This window comes from Lagenorhynchus albirostris, chromosome 2 (genome assembly GCF_949774975.1).
Source record: "Lagenorhynchus albirostris chromosome 2, mLagAlb1.1, whole genome shotgun sequence".
NCBI lineage: Eukaryota > Metazoa > Chordata > Mammalia > Artiodactyla > Delphinidae > Lagenorhynchus > Lagenorhynchus albirostris.
Genome location: NC_083096.1, coordinates 24,442,872 through 24,461,431, shown reverse-complemented (window position 1 = coordinate 24,461,431; position 18,560 = coordinate 24,442,872). Strand labels below are relative to the sequence as shown.

Genomic DNA, 18,560 nt, shown 5'->3' with positions numbered 1-18,560 from the left:
ATTTTTGTTTTTATTTCCATTTCTCTAGGAGATGGGTCAAAAAGGATCTTGCTGTGATTTATGTCATAGAGTGTTCTGCCTATGTTTTCCTCTAAGAGTTTTATAGTGTCTGGCCTTACATTCAGTTCTTTAATCCATTTTGAGTTTATTTTTGTGTATGGTGTTAGGGAGTGCTCTAATTTCATTCTTTTCCAAGTAGCTGTCCAGTTTTCCCAGCAACACTTATTGAAGAGGCCGACTTTTCTCCATTGTATCTTCTTGCCTCCTTTATCAAAAATAAGGTGACCATATGTGCGTGGGTTTATCTCTGGGCTTCCTATCCTGTTCCATTGATCTATATTTCTGTTTTTGTGCCAGTACCATACTGTCTTGATTACTGTAGCTTTGTAGTCTGGACTGAAGTCCAGGAGCCTAATTCTTCCAGCTCCATTTTTCTTTCTCAAGATCACTTTTACTATTTGGGGTCTTTTGTGTTTCCATACAAATTGTTAATTTTTTTGTTCTAGTTCTATGAAAAATGACACTGGTAGTTTGATAGGGATTGCATTGAATCTGTGAATTGCTTTGGGTAGTATAATCATTTTCACAAGGTTGATTCTTCCAATCCAGGAACATGGTATATCTCTCCATCTTTGTATCATCTTTAATTTCTTTAATCAGTATCTTATAGTTTTCTGCATACAGGTCTTTTGTCTCTTTAGGTAGGTTTATTCCTAGGGATTTTTATCTTTTTGTGGCAATGGTAAATGGGAGTGTTTCCTTAATTTCTCTTTCAGATTTTTCATTATTAGTGTATAGAAATGCAAGAGATTTCTGTGCATTAATTTTGTATCCTGCTACTTTACTAAATTCATTGATTAGTCCTAGTAGTTTTTGGTAGCATATGTAGGACTCTCTATGTATAGTATCATGTCATCTGCAAACAGTGACAGCTTTACTTCTTTTGCAATTTGGATTCCTTTTATTTCTTTTTCTTCTCTGATCCCTGTGGTTAAAACTTTCAAAACTATGTTGAATAGTGGTGGTGAGAGTGGACAACCTTGTCTCGTTCCCGATCTTAGAGGAAATGGTTTCAGTTTTTCACCATTGAGAAAGATGTTGGCTGTGGATTTGTCATATATGGCCTTTATTATGTTGAGGTAAGTTCCCTCTATGCCTACTTTCTGGAGGGTTTTTATCATAAATGGGTGTTGAATTTTGTCAGAAGCTTTTTCTGCATCTATTGAGATGATCATATGGTTTTCCACCTTCAATTTGTTAATATGGTTTATCACATTGATTTGCATATATTGAAGAATCCTTCCATTCCTGGGATAAACACCACAGATCATGATCCCTTTTTTAATTTATTTTTTATTAATATTTTATTTTTTTATACAGCAGGTTCTTATTAGTCATCCATTTTATACACATCGGTGTATACATGTCAATCCCAATCTCTGAATTCATCACACCACCACCCCCAACCCCCTGGCGCCTTCCCACCTTGGTGTCCATACATTTCTCCCCTACATCTGTGTCTCAATTTCTGCCCTGCAAACTGGTTCATCTCTATCATTTTTCTAGGTTCCACATACTTGCGTTAATATACGATATTTGTCTTTCCCTTTCTGACTTACCTCACTCTGTATGACAGTCTCTAGATCCATCCACATCTCTACAAACGACCCAATTTCGTTCCTTTTCATGGCTGAGTAATATTCCATTGTATGTATTTACCAAATCTTCCCTATCCATTCGTCTATCAAGGGGCATTTAGGTTGCTTCCATGACCTGGCTATTTGTAAACAGTGCTTCAATGAACATTGGAGTGCATGTGTCTTTTTGAATTATGGTTTCCTCTGGGTATATGCCCAGTAGTGGGATTGCTGGGTCATATGGTAGTTCTATTTTTAGTTTTTTAAGGAACCTCCATTCTGTTCTCCATAGTGGCTGTATCAGTTTACTTCCCACCAACAATGCATAAGGGTTCCCTTTTCTCCACACCCTCTCCAGCATTTATTGTTTATAGATTTTTTGATGATGGCCATTCTTACCAATGTGAGGTGATACCTCATTATAGTTTTGATTTGCATTTCCCTAATAATTAGTGATGTTGAGCAGCATTTCATGTGCTCCTTGGCCATCTGTATGTCTTCTTTGGAGAAATGTCTATTTAGGTCTTCTGCCCATTTTTGGATTGGGTTATTTGTTTTTTTAATATTGAGCTGCATGAGCTGTTTATATATTTTGGAGATTAATCCTTTGTCCATTGATTCGTTTGCAAATATTTTCTCCCATTCTGAGGGTTGCCTTTTCGTCTTGTTTATGGTTTTCTTTGCTGTGCAAAAGCTTTTAAGTTTCATTAGGTCCCATTTGGACCACCAGTGGTCAATCAAAAAAAAACTTGGTGTGATTTATGTCAAAGAGTGTTCTTCCTATGTTTTCCTCTAAGAGTTTTATAGTGTCCGGTCTTACATTTAGGTCTCTAATCCATTTTGAGTTTATTTTTGTGTATGGTGTTAGGGAGTGTTCTAATTTTATTCTTTTACATGTAGCTGTCCAGTTTTCCCAGCACCACTTATTGAAGAGGCAGTCTTTTCCCCATTGTATTTCCTTGCCTCCTTTGTCATAGATTAGTTGACCGTAGGTGCGTGGGTTTATCTCTGTGCTTTCTATCTTGTTCCATTGATCTATATTTCTGTTTTTGTGCCAGTACCATATTGTCTTGATTACTGTAGCCTTGTAGTATAGTCTGAAGTCAGGGAGTCTGATTCCTCCAGCTCCGTTTTTTTCCCTCAAAACTGCTTTGGCTATTCGGGGTCTTTTGTGTCTCCATACAAATTTTCAGATTGTTTGTTCTAGTTCTGTAAAAAATGCCATTGATAATTTGATAGGGATTGCACTGAATCTGTAAATTGCTATGGGTAGTATACTCATTTTCACAATGTTGATTATTCCAATCCAAGAGCATGGTATATCTCTCCATCTGTTGGTATCATCTTTAATTTCTTTCATCAGTGTCATATAGTTTTCTGCATACAGGTCTTTTGTCTCCCTAAGTAGGTTTATTCCTAGGTATTTTATTCTTTTTGTTGTTATTAATTTCTTAATTAATAATTTCTTAATTGTTATTAATTTCTCTTTCAGATTTCTCATCATTAGTGTATAGGAATGCAAGAGATTTCTGTACATTGATTTTGTATCCTGAAACTTTACCAAATTCATTGATTAGCTCTAATAGTTTTCTGCTGGCATCTTTAGGATTCTCTATGTACAGTGTCATGTCATCTGCAAACAGTGACAGTTTTACTTCTTCTTTTCCAATTTGTATTCCTTTTATTTCTTTTTCTTCTCTGATTGCCGTGGCTAGGACTTCCAAAACTATGTTGAATAATAGTGGTGAGAGTGGACATCCTTGTCTTATTCCTGATCTTAGAGGAAATGCTTTCAGTTTTTCACCATTGAGAATGATGTTGGCTGTGGGGTTGTCGTATATAGCCTTTATTACGTTGAGGTAGGTTCCCTCTATGCCCACTTTCTGGAGAGTTTTTATCATAAATAGGTGTTGAATTTTGTCAAAAGCTTTTTCTGCATCTGTTGAGATGATCATATGGCTTTTATTCTTCAGTTTGTTAATATGGTGTATCACATTGATTGATTTGCTTATATTGAGGAATCTTGCATCCCTGGATAAATCCCACTTGATCATGGTGTATGATCCTTTTAATGCGTTGTTGAATTGTGTTTCCTAGTATTTGGTTGAGGATTTTTGCATCTATATTCATCAGTGATATTGGTCTGTAGTTGTCTTTTTCCATAGTATCTCTGTCTGGTTTTGCTATCAGGGTGATGGTGGCCTCATAGAATGAGTTTGGGAGTGTTCCTTCCTTTGCAATTTTTTGGAACAGTTTGAGAAAGTTGGGTGTTAGCTCTTCTCTAAATGTTTGATAGAATTCACTTGTGAAGCCATCTGCTCCTGGAGTTTTGTTTGTTTGTAGATTTTTAATCACAGTTTTAATTTTATTACTTGTGATTGGTCTGTTCATATTTTCTATTTCCTCCTGGTTCAGTCTTGGAAGGTTATACCTTTCTAAGAATTTGTCCATTTCTTCCAGGTTGTCGATTTATTGGCGTAGAGTTGCTTGTAGTGCTCTCTTAGGATGCTTTGTATTCCTGTGGGGTCTGTTGTAACTTCTTTTTCATTTCTAATTTTATTGATTTGAGTCTTCTTCCTGTTTATCTTGATGAGTCTGGCTAATGGGTTATCAATTTTGTTTATCTTCTCAAAGAACCAGCTTTTAGTTTTATTGATTTCTGCTATTGTTTTCTTTGTTTCTATTTCATTTATTTCTGCTCTGATCTTTATGATTTCTTTCCTTCTGCTGACTTTGGGTTTTGTTTCTTCTTCTTTCTCTATTTCCTTTAGGTGTAAGGTTAGATTGTTTATTTGAGATGTTTCTTGTTTCTTGAGGTAGGCTTGTGTACCTATAAACTTCCCTCTTAGAACTGCTTTTGCTGCATCCCATAGGTTCTGGATTGTCGTGTTGCATTGTCCTTTGTCTCTAGGCATTTTTTGATTTCCTCTTTGATTTCTTCAGTGATCTCTTGGTTATTTAGTAACCATGCTTAGCCTCCATGTTTTTCTGTGTTTTACGTTTTTTTCCCCGTAATTGGTTTCTAATCTCATAGCGTTGTGGTCAGAAAATATGCTTGATATGATTTCTTGAGAAGAAAGTGTAATCTGCTGTTTTTGGATGGAATGTCCCATAAATATCAATTAAATCTATCTGGTCTATTGTGTCATTTAAAGCTTGTGTTTCCTTGTTAATTTTCTGTTTGGATGATTTGTCCATTGGTGTAAGTGAGGTGTCAAAGTCCCCCACTATTATTGTGTTACTGTTGATTTCCTCTTTTATAGCTGTTAGCAGTTGCTTTATGTATTGAGGTGCTCCTATTTTGGGTGCATATATATTTATAATTGTTGTATCGTCTTCTTGGATTGATCCCTTGATCATTATGTAGTGTCCTTCCTTGTCTCTTGTAACATTCTTTATTTTAATGTCTATTTTATCTGATATGAATATTGCTACTCGAGCTTTCTTTTGATTTCCATTTGCATGGAATATCTTTTTCCATCCCCTCACTTTCAGTCTGTATGTGTCCCTAGGTCTGAAGTGGGTCTCTTGTCGACAGCATATATATGGGTCTTGTTTTTGTATCCATTCAGCCAGTCTGTGTCTTTTGGTGGGAGCATTCAGTCCATTTACATTTAAGGTAATTATCGATATATATGTTCCTATTCCCATTTTCTTAATTGTTTTGGGTTTGTTATTGTAGGTCTTTTCCTTCTCTTGTGTTTCTTGCCTGGAGAAGTTCCTTTAGCATTTGTTGTAAAACTGGTTTGGTGGTGCTGAACTCTCTCAGCTTTTGCTTGTCTGTAAAGGTTTTAATTTCTCCAACAAATCTGAATGAGATTGTTGCTGGGTAGAGTAATCTTGGTTGTAGGTTTTACCCCTTCATCACTTTAAATATGTCCTGCCACTCCCTTCTGGCTTGTAGAGTTCCTGCTGAAAGATCAGCTGTTAACCTTATGGGGATTCCCTTGTGTGTTATTTGTTGTTTTTCCCTTGCTTCTTTTAATATTTTTTTCTTTGTATTTATTTTTTGATAGTGTGATTAATATGTGTCTTGGAGTGTTTCTCCTTGTATTTATCCTTTATGGGACTCTCTGCACTTCCTGGACTTGACTATTTCCTTTCCCATATTAGGGAAGTTTTCAACTATAATCTCTTCAAATATTTTCTCAGTCCCTCTCTTTCCCTCTTTTTCTGGGACCCCTATAATTCAAATATTGGTGTGTTTAATGTTGTCCCAGGGGTCTCTAAGACTGTCCTCAGTTCTTTTCATTCTTTTTTCTTTATTCTGCTCTGCAGTAGTTCTTTCCACTGTTTTATCTTCCAGGTCACTTTATCCGTTCTTCTGCCTCAGTTTTTCTACTATTGTGTCCTTCTAGAGAATTTTTAATTTTAGTTATTGTGTTGTTCATCATTGTTTGTTTGCTCTTTACTTCTTTTAGGTCCTTGTTAAACGTTTCTTGTATTTTCTCCATTCTATTAACGAGATATTGGATCATCTTTACTATCATTACTCTGAATTCTCTTTCAGGTAGACTGCCTATTTCCTCTTCATTTATTTGGTCTGGTGGGTTTTTACCTTGCTCCTTCATCTGCTGTGTTTCTCTGTCTTCTCATTTTGCTTAACTTACTGTGTTTGGGGTCTCCTTTTCGCAGGCTGCAGGTTCGTCATTCCTGTTGTTTTTGGTGTCTGCCCCAGTGGCTAAGGTTGGTTCAGTGGGTTGTGTAGGCTACCTGGTGGAGGGGACTGGTGCCTGTGTTCTGGTGGATGAGGCTGAATCTTGTCTTTCTGGTGGGCAGGACCGCATCCAGTGGTGTGCTTTGGGGTGCCTCTGACCTTATTATGATTTTAGGTAGCCTCTCTGCTAATGGGTGGGGTTGTGTTCCTGTATTGCTAGTTTTTTGGCATAGGGTGTCCAGTACTGTAGCTTGCTGTCGTTGAGTGCATCTGGGTCTTAGCGTTGAGGTGGAGACCTCCGGGAGAGCTTTTGCTGTTTTATATTACATGGAGCCAGGAGGTCTCTGGTGGACGAATATCCTGAACTCGGCTCTCCCACCTCAGAGGGTCAGGCCTGACACCGGACTGGAGCACCAAGACCCTGTCAGCCACACGGTATCTATAAAATGTCTGGGAGAAACCGCAGCAAGGCCGGCTTCTTAGCAGTTGCAGCTGTAACAGGAAGCTTATTCCTCCCTATGGGTGGGGCAACAAGTCTTCCTGCAGGTGCAAGGTTGCCTCCTTGGTCCTAAGAAAACTAACTTCTTGTCACCCTCACTATGGACTAGGCGCCGACATTGTGGTAGGACCACGCATGCGCCCTTTTTTCCTTTTTAAATTAATCTTTGAAAAATTCAATATCAATGTACTTCATCATCATTTGTTTTTTACTCTCCATGTTGTCTTGTTCTAAGATGCAGCATTGTAGTGCCAGAGAGCAACGTCGTGTTATTTCTAGAAGACGGATTTCCTCCATTTAGCTGCCTCCTCTTGCTCCTGCTGTGACTTGTTATATTAATTTGCTGTAGTAGTAGCCATGACATTAATGTACTTTCGGATTATTGAATGACACAAAGGATTTTTCATCTAACCTTCTCCTCCGCAGTGTCTCTAGACTGACGGTTTTAGCCATTAGTTTAAGTATCTCTTAATTCAGGTGATGTATAAGATAAGGATTTATTGCTATAAAGTGTTTTGGAAAGACAAAAGAAACTTATTAGGTTTATTTGAAAGTTCTGTTCATCTAATTTGAATTGTAATATGTATTATAACAAATGACACTAAGCAAAATTTTAATACTCATAGAAAATAAGATCTTTTCGCATTAGGGAAATGGCAAGAGGTTTAATCTTGAGTTAGTATTCAACTCTGCCCATAACTGGTGCTACAAATGTAAGCAAGTTATTTAAGCTTTCTCAGCTTGGCCTCTTCATCTGTAAAATAGGACTGGTAATGCCTGTATAATAGAGTTGTAAAGATTAAGTATGAAATATTATGTAAAGGTCTTTACATAAAGTGCAGGTTCACTAAATCATAGTTCTTATTATGGAGCCCAAATCTAAAGGACCAGGCAGAGAACCATGACTTGTTCCTTCAGTGAAGAACAGTACTGGAAAATTTGACCCTGAATGACCGGAATTTCATTCTCTACAGTGAACTTGCTGGCATTTAAGCTGTTTATAATATACTAATATGATTTATGAATGTTATTTCTCAAGTTATCTGGAAACCAAGCAAAATTTACCAACCTTGAGTTTCTGGGTTGAGTAAAGCCTTGATCAGTAAAAGAATATTATTCGGTATCTATTTTCTCCTTTAATTCGAGGAGGCAGATCTAACAGCAAGGCCTCTCTGAATGTGCCAGCAGAGTTGCAGAATAATTTTGTTTTTTACAAACAGTTCATTATTAAAATGCTATTTAAGATGATCATTGCTGTTTGAGGGGGAAGTGCAGAAGAGCTATTTATTTATAAATATACAGGGCTAGGTCGGATGGATGTTTCATTATTTGTTTTAATTCTGCACTTATTCATAGAGTACCACCAGTAACAATTACACTAATTACAGCTTAGACAATCTTTTTGTTCTCAGTGTAAAGGCTTGGTATACTTTGTTTTGGTAGGAAAGGAATTTGGTAATTGAAGCGGGAAACTAAATTTAGTTTGGTTTTTTTTTAACGTTTTTTTTGGCCGCACCATGCGGCTTGTGGGATCTTAGTTCCCTGAACAGGAATTGAACCCAGACCCATAGCAGTGAGAGCGTGGAGTCCTAACCACTAGACTGCCGGGGAATTCCCTAAATTTAGTTTTTAAAGCTTTATTTTTTGAGGTTTAAAGTTTCTTAACCTTTTAATATTGACATTATGTTAAAAAATTAAAAGCATAGAAATGTTTTTTAAGAGTAGTTTGGAGAAGACACATTTCTGTGTGCCATAACTCAATTTCCCAACCTACTTAGAAACAAACACTTGGCAGTCTTCTGAATGAAACTGTAGACTAAGACCATGACTTTGTTTTAACTTAATTGCCTTCTACCATAAAATTAAGGTAAACTCTACCAAAGTCATTTTTTTTTGTTTGACTGTCTTGGTATGATAAGTAGGAATTTCTGTACTAGGGGTAGGTTCTAAGACGCTTGCCCCAAACTCTTGTCAGAACAGAAAGGACCGCACCCACCTGTCTTCTAAGAGTTTCCCCCTTGGCTTGCATCTCCTATGCCTAAACTTGGTTGCACCATCCCTGTAAACTATAGGACAAGAGGGCAGTTAAAAAAAGAAAGATCCCTGGAGAAGATCCCTGAATAAGACTGAAAGGAAATAATGGAAAAGAACACATTCCTTCACTTCAGACACTGGAGCAGGCCTGCTGAAACAAAAGATTCTTGGTGGGAGAGAAAAAGGAAAAGCATGTAAAGGCTGTGGATAGATTTTTTGCCAGGAATTAAGGGTTGAGTGGGGAGGGTGTCAAGATAAAATGTTGGCTCATCCCACACAACTGTAATGTCTCATACTCTTACTTCTTCCCTTTTTCAAAAATTTGCCAAAGTTCATTGCCATCCATAGTAAATAAGATGGGGCCACTTGGGAAGTCTTGTATCCCTTAACTATATGACTTCTGGAGCCCAACACACCAGATTAGGGCAAGCAGGAGGTAAGGTAGGGGCCTAACAGCTGCTGCACTAGCACTAGCTTCTAGGTCTTGGAAGCACATTCTGTGTCTTTCCAGATGATTTTGAGAGTTTCTCTTGGTCTTTCAACATCCATTTATTCATATTTGCAGTGTCTTTTGATTTATTATTGGGTCTGTCTCTTGAATTTACAGATTCAAAACTCAGATCATAAAGACATACAGTTAACAGTAATGCAACTCTGGAGCTTGTCTTTGTAACTATTCTTAATAGGATTGTTTTTTCTAAGTAGTTAAAGCAACTTCAAAACACCTATGGTAGGTGAATTCACTCTTGGTAAATGTACTATTTTATGGAATGAAATAGATAGTTAATGAATCTATGAAAAGTTCCTATTTTTTTTACATTTACTAAAAATTTAAAAAGTCAATGATATATCTTTAGTAGTAATATACTCATTAAAATTAATTTCCATTTTCCATGTCTTGCTCTTTAGAAACTTATTAGGGTTTCTTTCCCTTCCTCAAGTACCCAGTTTCAGCAAGGTACTTGTAAAATCATTTTTCTTTGCTGTATGAAGATGGTCTTTAATATTGTTGCTTGCTAACGAAAGATTTGAAAAACTATTCCTTTGCATAATTTGTACTTATCATTTTAATGTCACTAAAGTCTTTTAGCTTTCTCAGAAGAACTACATCATCTGAAATACATATTTTCTATAAAAAGAATAAATTGCTAACTTATTTTTTTTTTTTTGAGATAATGGTTTCTATAGACCCATGTTCAGGGAAGCCCAGTAGAAGACTATATTGAGTTATTTGGCCCTAAAAGCATTGAGTTATAAAAAGAACTAATAGAATCTGTAATGTTTATGTATAGCTCATTATCAGAGGTAGCTGGCTGGAACTGGAAGTCATATTAAATATTTTATACCATTGATCCGATAAATGACATTACAGGAAGTCCTCAGCTTACAGTGATCGGATACCAGCAAGTCACTGACATCAGCAGTGTTAGGGCCACAATGCCCACCTATGTCATCACCTACAGCTTGTTCAAGCAGGCAACTCACAAGTCAACTTCTGTGAATCAACCTACTGCCTAGGGGGGCCTATGGTAAGGCCTCCAGCTTCCCAGTTGGCTCTACCAACTGATTCTGTTCTCTTTCTCCCTGTGCCTCAGAGTCTTTTAACTCCTAAATGGCAAGGGTTTCTGTTTTGTCTTTGTTCCTAAATAAAGGGTGGGGTGGAGGCAGAAGAGAGGTGTCCCAAGTGAAAACTGGAAAGACAGCATAGAAAGGGGTAGCAGGGGGACTAAAGAAATAATAGAAGTCTTTTTCTATTTCTTTTCTTTTTCTAAGGGCCAAATACTGAATAGTTTAGACTTTATGGTCTGTACTCAATTCTGCCGTTGTAGCAGCCATACACAATATGTGGATAAGTAACCTTGGCTGTGCTCCAATTAAATTCTATTTGCAAAACTAGGCAGCAGGCCTTTGGCCTAGTGGCCATAGTTTGCCACCCTCTGCATACTACAGGGTAATATGTCCCTAGTAAACTGGGTCTAAGAGATATTCTAGAAGAGAAGTCCTTAAGACATTTAGAGCACTAGAACATTATTTAGTAAATGTGTAGTTTCTCAGAGGAACTGAGGACAACACTCATTTTGATGTTAAAAGTTGGTATCGAATATATTTTAAGTCTCACATGTTCATTTCTTAAAAATTGCTGATGAATGAAAAAAGCAGCCTCTGTTATAAAGCAAAACCCAGGACTAATGGTTAAGCAAAGAGAGGCCATAAGGAATCACTTTATAGATGACTTAACAGGGAAGCGGAGCTATAAATGAGGATAAACTAGGCCTGATTTCCAGTCCATGCTGTGTCACACTGCCTGGCCCTGGAATCAATTCAGGGCTTTAGAAGAGCAATCAGAGTTTTAGATATGTGTATTTGGCAATATCTGAAGACAAGAGAAAGTATTATTCTGTTAGATTTTGACGATTGTGATTTTTTTCTATAGGAATTGGTTAAACCTCTAATAGGACTTCAGATACCCCTTGAACTGAATTAGCCTTCTTACCATTACATGTAAAACATCACTGATATGTCCCGCCATAATATAACAAACAGTGCTTACAATCTCTGACAGGTTGTTCATGCTGAAGGATTGGTCTCTATATTAAAGAAGAGGAATAATACTGTAGGAGATCATCCTGCCCAGATGCAACAGAAACCATCTAAGCGAAGAGTGAGATTCCAAGAAATAGACGACAGCTTAGATCAAGGTAAAGTGCTCAGACTGTGTCTAACACAGATTTGATCAGTGTTTGCGAAAGAATGAATTAATGTACAATAAGGTGTTTGGTAACAGGATTTGTAAAGAATATGTGGACTTAGTTGCTTTATCTTCTGTAAAGAAACACAGAGGATCAAACTATCATCAGTTCTTAAATAATTCCTAAGCAACTTGTTTTGCTCAAATAAGTGAGCAAGTTGCAAAATTCATCTCATTGCCTTCCTGTCCCACAGATAGTCCTCAATTTTCAGAGCTTATTTCAGTTTCTTTGTTTCGTGTTTTATTTTCTAGTTTTTGTTTGTTGTTTTTTAGTGAGCCTGCTATTTTTGTCTTCTTTTCAGTGGCAGTTCATACTCCTTCTTGACTGATGTGGAAAATATTTATGGATTACAAATATTTTCTCTTCGGTGATTTCTTCTTGACTCTGTAGAAAGAGGTGTCTCTCAAGAGTACAGTTTAGGGCTTCTCTGGTGGTGCAGTGGTTGAGAGTCCACCTGCCGATGCAGGGGACACGGATTCGTGCCCCTGTCCGGGAAGATCCCACATGCCGCGGAGCGGCTGGGCCCGTGATCCATGGCCGCTGAGCCTGCGCGTCCGGAGCCTGTGCTCCGCAACGGGAGAGGCCACAACAGTGAGAGGTCCGCGTACCGGAAAAAAAAAAAAAAAGAGTACAGTTTAACACTGTTGCTATTGTTTGATTTTTTTTCCTCCTGGGCTTATATTTAAGGTAGTGGTTAAATTTGTCTAGGGCCTAGGTAAATCAGAGTGAGTAGAAATATAGCCAAGAACCTGTCAGTATGCTTTTCATGTTTATAAAACAACTGCATTGTTAAAATAACAGTGTCAACGTGTAGATATGCTTTCTAAATATGACATAAAGTGATAGCAGTAGAGGTTTCTAAATTTTTACAATTATAAAGCTGGTAGGAACCTTGGAAATAATCTGTTCCCACCCCTCATTTTACCTCTGCACCTTGCTTGTAACTATCACAGTCCTCTCCAGATAAAGTGCTCAATTCTTTGTTTGTACCAATTGGTATTGAATCATTGCATACATAGTAGGGGGAACCCAGGATTTAGAACTGACAGTCCCTAGTTCCCTTAGTAGCCATCTCGTCTTACACTAAGTCACGTAACTTGTGCTCAGTAGCCGCCTGTGCCTCCTGGCTTCCATGTTGGACAGCACAGCTCTAAATACTATCAGTGCATGTAGTTAAAACAAAGTAGATGTTTTAAAATAAATTGTATCTAAATGTTTGTATATAAATATATGAGAATGAAGAAATACCCAGAAAAGTACGTAAACTAGATTGTTAACAAAGATAAGAAGGTGGGTGGGAACCATGCCAAAAAGAGAAAAGATGGTAAAAATACTGAACTGACCAAAAACCAAAAAAACCCCAAGAAACACAACATGAATGATATGATCCTTTTTATTTGTGTGTATAAAAATTATGCTAAGTATAAATTATTAAATCTATTAATGTCTATTAACTATTAAAATCTATTAAACTGTAAATGTGTAAATCACAGGACAATACAATTACATGATCCTGTTTTTATAAAAATCCTGAAACCACATGTGTTTGATCTGGAAGGATACACACCATATTTAACAGTGTTTACCTCTTGGTTGAGAGGGGAATATGATTGGGTAGGAATAAAAGGGAAGAGTCTATTAGACTCTTAGATACTTTCATGTTTAAATTTTTATGGGAGAATATATTCACATATTACTGTAAAATCTTCCAAATAAATTCTATTTGGTTTATATTGGGTTCTGTAAAATTTGTTTTTTTAATCATAAAAGTAATATACACTAATCATGAAAAAACTTAGACAATAATGAAGTAGAAAGTTTAAGGCTCCCAACCTTCCCTCCCTTGGGGGTTTCCCCCAGGTATTGATTGAAGTTCTTACCATCCTTTCAAAACACATTCTGTATATATGCATGTATATGTGTGTACATACACATGTGCCCTTTTTTTTTTTAACATGAATGGTTCATTATATACCGTTATGTCACGGCTTTTTAATTTAACCATCAATCTTGGACATCTTTCTTTGAACAATGTATTAAATTTACTCCATTCTGTAAAACAGTTGCATAGTATTCCATGATATGAATCTCCCATAATTATTTAACTCTTCCATTGTAACTAGAATAACTAAGTTATGCTCAACTTTATGTTATAACAAACTTTGCTGCAGTGAACATGCTTGTAAATATGCTATTGTGTTTTGTGCAGATCTGTAGGCTTAATTCCTGAAAGTGGATTTGCTAGGCTAGGTGATCAGGACCATATGGACCAGTTGGCCTCAGGCAGTCCTTCCTTGTTTATACCTATTGTCCCAGCACTGCATTCACTTAACACTCTTTCACTGTCAAAAGTGCCCCAGGCTGGATGATAAATTAATTTAAAATGTTAATAGATACTGCCAGATTACCTTCCAAGAAGGTTTTGGTACACCCTCATCATGCTGATCATAAAACTTCTTAGTCTTTTCCAAATATTTTTAATTTTTCTTTAATTATGAGTGATCATTAAGACTTTCAACAGAGAGTAGTTATTTTCTTCAATATAGAAAGACTTATGTGGACATTTTTATTAAAAACAAGCCTGCCAAAGTTGTTTAAGAAATGAAATTACTGTACTAGCTAGAACTTCACTATTCCACTGAAAGATAAAATTGAGTATTACTAAGATGCAAGATCCCACTCAGACATTTTTGCTTGTTTGTTTAATATCAAATTGACTTTGCTTTAAGGTGGTCCCATGATGTGAACTCCAAAGATACTGTAATAGTGAGGTTACATGTAATTTGTACTCTAAAATAATGCTATGAGCACATCAGAGAAGTATTGCCATTTTTTTCTTCTTTTTTTATGGAAATGGTTATATTCATTGTATAAATGAGCTAGTTTTAATTTTAGCATTCACAAGCTCTACAAGTATATATCTTTATGGTAACTAATAGGTCCTTGTATAGTCATTCGTGTCCTAGCTTCCTGTCAGTGACTATCCATAGAGGACTAATATTAGAAACATCTAGTTATCTTAATCAGTGAGCAGACAGCAGATACTAGGCATTAATTTTGTGTCAGTTTAACCTTACTGTGTTTTCCTGTTTGCAGATGAAGTTGGAGGTGGTTCCTGTATTTTACTGGTCTTGCTGTGCATAGTGACGGTTTTCCTTAGTGTGGGAGGAACTGCATTATACTGCACTTTTGGTGACACGGAGTCACCTGTTTGTACAGACTTTGCAGACAACATGGATTTCTATTACACTAAGGTACTGCAGGGAATGGCAGGACTTAAACACTGGATCTACCTCTCCTAGCAGCATTCAAGAGGGACAGGCATGCTGGCCGTGAGAATCAAAGAGTGAAACTTTCTAAATAGCTTTTATTTCAAGAGTTCTGTAACATGCGCCTCCCTTCCCCAGTGAGGAACCACAAACATCAGAAACAGCAGCTTTAACTGGCAAAACAGAGGAACTCAGAATAATCCACATAATGATACAGATATTGATCTGAGCACTGTGGATGGAAGGAATGGTCTTTGGAGAGCATGTCCACCTCCTCCTCACTGTTTCCTAGTGTAATGAGCTACAGAATTAAACAGGGCAGTGTTGGAGCCAAACCATTTTGGGCTACCTTGTCAGGCTAATGGCTAAGGACACTTGTGGTTTATAACCGTTTGTCCAAAGACATTGCTTCCAGCCATCACGCAATAAGTTTGTGTGTAATGAAAAAGAGTTACCTTACAGTTTCAATGTCTTTTTTTAGTTCACCTTGGGAGCTATGTAATTTAGGCTTTGGGCACTCTCCAGATTTCTATTTGTGAAATGATTATGTTTGTGTGTGTGTGCTTGTGTATTTCAGACAGTTATCATAAGCAAAAACCCAACGTAGAATAACAAAGATTATTCTTTCAACATGACTATAGATGTGCAGCCACAAAACTTTCAAGAAGGCTTAACTGTGGAACAGATGAACGGTACAAATCTTGGCCCTGAATTAAGAAACTGTGACAGATCTGTGACAGTTAACTTCATTAACTAGCCAGAAATTAATCACAGGCCTAGAGGTAAAATTAAAGAGCTCCCTCTGAGTGTCAGGCAACCAGTTTCATCGTGGATTCAGTGCTTCCTGATATAATAAATGCTGGATTCATCTCGATTCAATAAATACTTACTGAGCACCTATTATGTTCTGAGAATCTAAGAACCCTTCTATAAAGATAAATAAGGTATTAGTTCCTGCTCTAGATGTTTTAATTCTGGCCTTATGTAAAATAAACTAATACTTTGGCAAATGAAATTAAATCATCATATATAATTCAGTATTAACAGATCATACATTCAGATGCTTGAATGTGCGTTCATATCGTGGGCTTGATTTAGACCTAATGTGAGGTCATTAGGCGAAAATTCAATCATATCTTAAATAGGCAAATGTCTGATTTTTATTTAAATCTGTCAATTTCCTTTTCTAAGGTGCAGTGGTCTAACAATTAGGAAGCCTTGCTTTGGCTTTTTATATCATTGGCAGCATTCTAAAAGAAACAAAACACATGAACTATAGTTTTCTGGAAATGACTATTATTTCATGTTTTTCTGTGAGGATCATTTGAAAGAAAAAGAGAGTTTTCTTTCTAGTTGTTACTGGCTGGTACAGTACCTCCCTTTGTGTTTCTGCTTATTTATTTAGACTTATGATTTTTAAAGGGCTTTTTATAGAAGTTGAAATTGTGTCATTTAGCATGCATCTGGTTATCCCAATGCTAGATATTTAATTACTGTATACTTAGTGTTTTGATTTTCTATAATTTCAGCTCAATGTGGTTTTAGGCTTGTTTATTTTTAAATTGATATTTTATTTTTACTTATAATACTGTTTGACTTGTCTGTATCATGTCACCATAAACTATAATATTTTCAAGGATTATAGATCAAAGATATTTATTTAGAAGTGTACAAGATACTGAAATCTAGATTCCTTATACTTAAGGCTGATTTTATTAGAAGATTATTTTAATGTTCTATTATAAATTTTAAGAATTTGTATTCAAATTGTATGTAAATATGTAAAATGTTGATGGTACTATATTATGTGGTTCTGTAAAAGACATTCACAAAGTCTACTGTGAGGGGCATCCCCATCAGAGACAAACCTCTTCTGTTTTACCCTCATGATTTCTAGTTACAGAAATTTGGTGATGCTGATTTCTGCCGGTTTTATGTGAAGATAAGTCAAAATTTCCCTCCTGTTCACCTTTTTAGGTCACTGTTGAAGTCCTAAAAACTCTATATGTCATGTTTTCCTATTGGCCACCAGGACTATTACTTCTGAAACTGAAGGTTTCCTGGGAACCTTCACACTGAGGTGAAAGAACTGAGATAATACTTTGGTACTCTGTGGAGTCCAGTTGAGTCTCAGAAGAACCACGTGTGTCCTCACTACTTCCCAGGGAGGGTGAGGTGAGCTCAGGAGCATATTGATGTCTTGATTTAAAATAGGCATGAAATCTCAACTAGAAAAATTAGGACAACTGTTAAAAATGTAATTGTCATTTATTGCATGAATTGGAGTAATTCTGTCTGGTGATGAGAGAAATTGTTATCTCTCGCATAAAAAAATCATCCAGTTTTACTATAATGTAATTTTTTCTGTCATTTGAAAGCACTGACAACTATTTGTAACTAATCTTCCTTAAGAACTGTATTTGAGGGTAACAGATCAAGCTTGTAATTTAAAATCTATACCCAAAAAATGTCTCAGAGAGTTTATTTGAACCCCTTGGGTACTGAGAAAAACCGCTTTAAAGTGAAATAATTTCAGAAGTTGGTCTGGCACCACGAGTAGATTACTTTGGGTAGTCTAATAGCTCCCTACGTAAACGCTCCTATGCTTCTAAAACACTTTCCCATCTGCCTGAAACAGCAACCGGAATTCACTCTAAAAATTCATTCCTTTAGATTTAAAAATCAAGTCCCTCTGGGAGGTTTACTATATTGAGCTGTGAATTATGCTAAGAGGATTTAAAATTTGAAGGTAGGCCTTATTTTGAAAGGACAGATGTGAATTGGATCTTGCTGGAATGGCAGGGTGGAGGAAAGGGTAGGAATTTAGAAGTAAAAGAGGGAAGGTGGGGAAAGGACAAGAAATCTTTTACCTATTACCTGTTTTGCTGAAGCTGACTTTGTGACGTTTAATCCCAATCCAGAGAGAGACTGAATATTTGTGTTCCCACTAACGTGACCTGTATAACTCTCTTCATTTCTATGGGCTCAGTTAATATTAACCCACCCTTGTATACTTAATTATGAAGTGTATATAGTGTTTTCACATTTATTCATTTGATGCTTACTTAGATCAGTAAACACACATCCCTTAAATCAGGTCTATCATGTTGCCTCCATCCTCAAAAAGAATAAGAGTGATCTAGGGTTTATGGCACAAGTTCTAGTGCCATCTGCTATTTTAATAACCTCAAAGATAAACATTTGGTGAGGCTCATGTACTAAGGAATTTTCTTTAAGGAATTCTGGTAGCTTTTAAATCTCTCTTGGTGTAGGCTACTGAGCATCTCTTCTTCCTGGTCCTGAGAAGAGTAAGTCCTGAAATCAACCTCTTGTCTCTTGCCCCGAGAACAGTGCAGAACCATGAGCAACAGTGTTTATTACTCTCTGTACCTTGGCAAACATTGGAATGTCTGCAGTGTGCCAAGCACTGAGCTGGGTGCTGGGGCTCTCGAAACAAGAAATGGTACCAGCTTAAAGAAGTTAGTGTCTTGTAAGGTAAATATATTTGTGAAAGGGGAAAAAAAATGAAGAAATATAGGATACTACTACTCATGGGGATAGAAACTTGAGCTCATTCCTCCCTACCATGTGTCATGCTTTTTTAGGAGGAAAAGTAAAATTCTCTCTAGGCCACCTGCATAGCAACTTGATAGACAAGAATCTTTTCTCCCAGCCAAAATTCTATTGAGTATTACTTTTTGCCTCTAGTTAGCA

The 18,560-nt window shown here is 36.7% G+C and overlaps 1 protein-coding gene across 2 annotated transcripts in view; it reads left to right on the top strand.

Moving 5' to 3' along the window:
• Positions 1 to 17,588, top strand: part of CNST (consortin, connexin sorting protein) — a 115,740-nt gene extending 98,152 nt beyond the window's left edge. For both annotated transcript variants that reach the window (XM_060128347.1, XM_060128357.1), the window contains exons 10-11: positions 11,391 to 11,526; positions 14,674 to 17,588. In XM_060128347.1, coding sequence (XP_059984330.1) covers positions 11,391 to 11,526; positions 14,674 to 14,879 — 342 coding nt within the window. In that variant the 3' untranslated portion in view covers positions 14,880 to 17,588. The remainder of the gene's footprint in view (positions 1 to 11,390; positions 11,527 to 14,673) is intronic.
• The last annotated feature ends 972 nt before the right edge of the window (positions 17,589 to 18,560 follow it).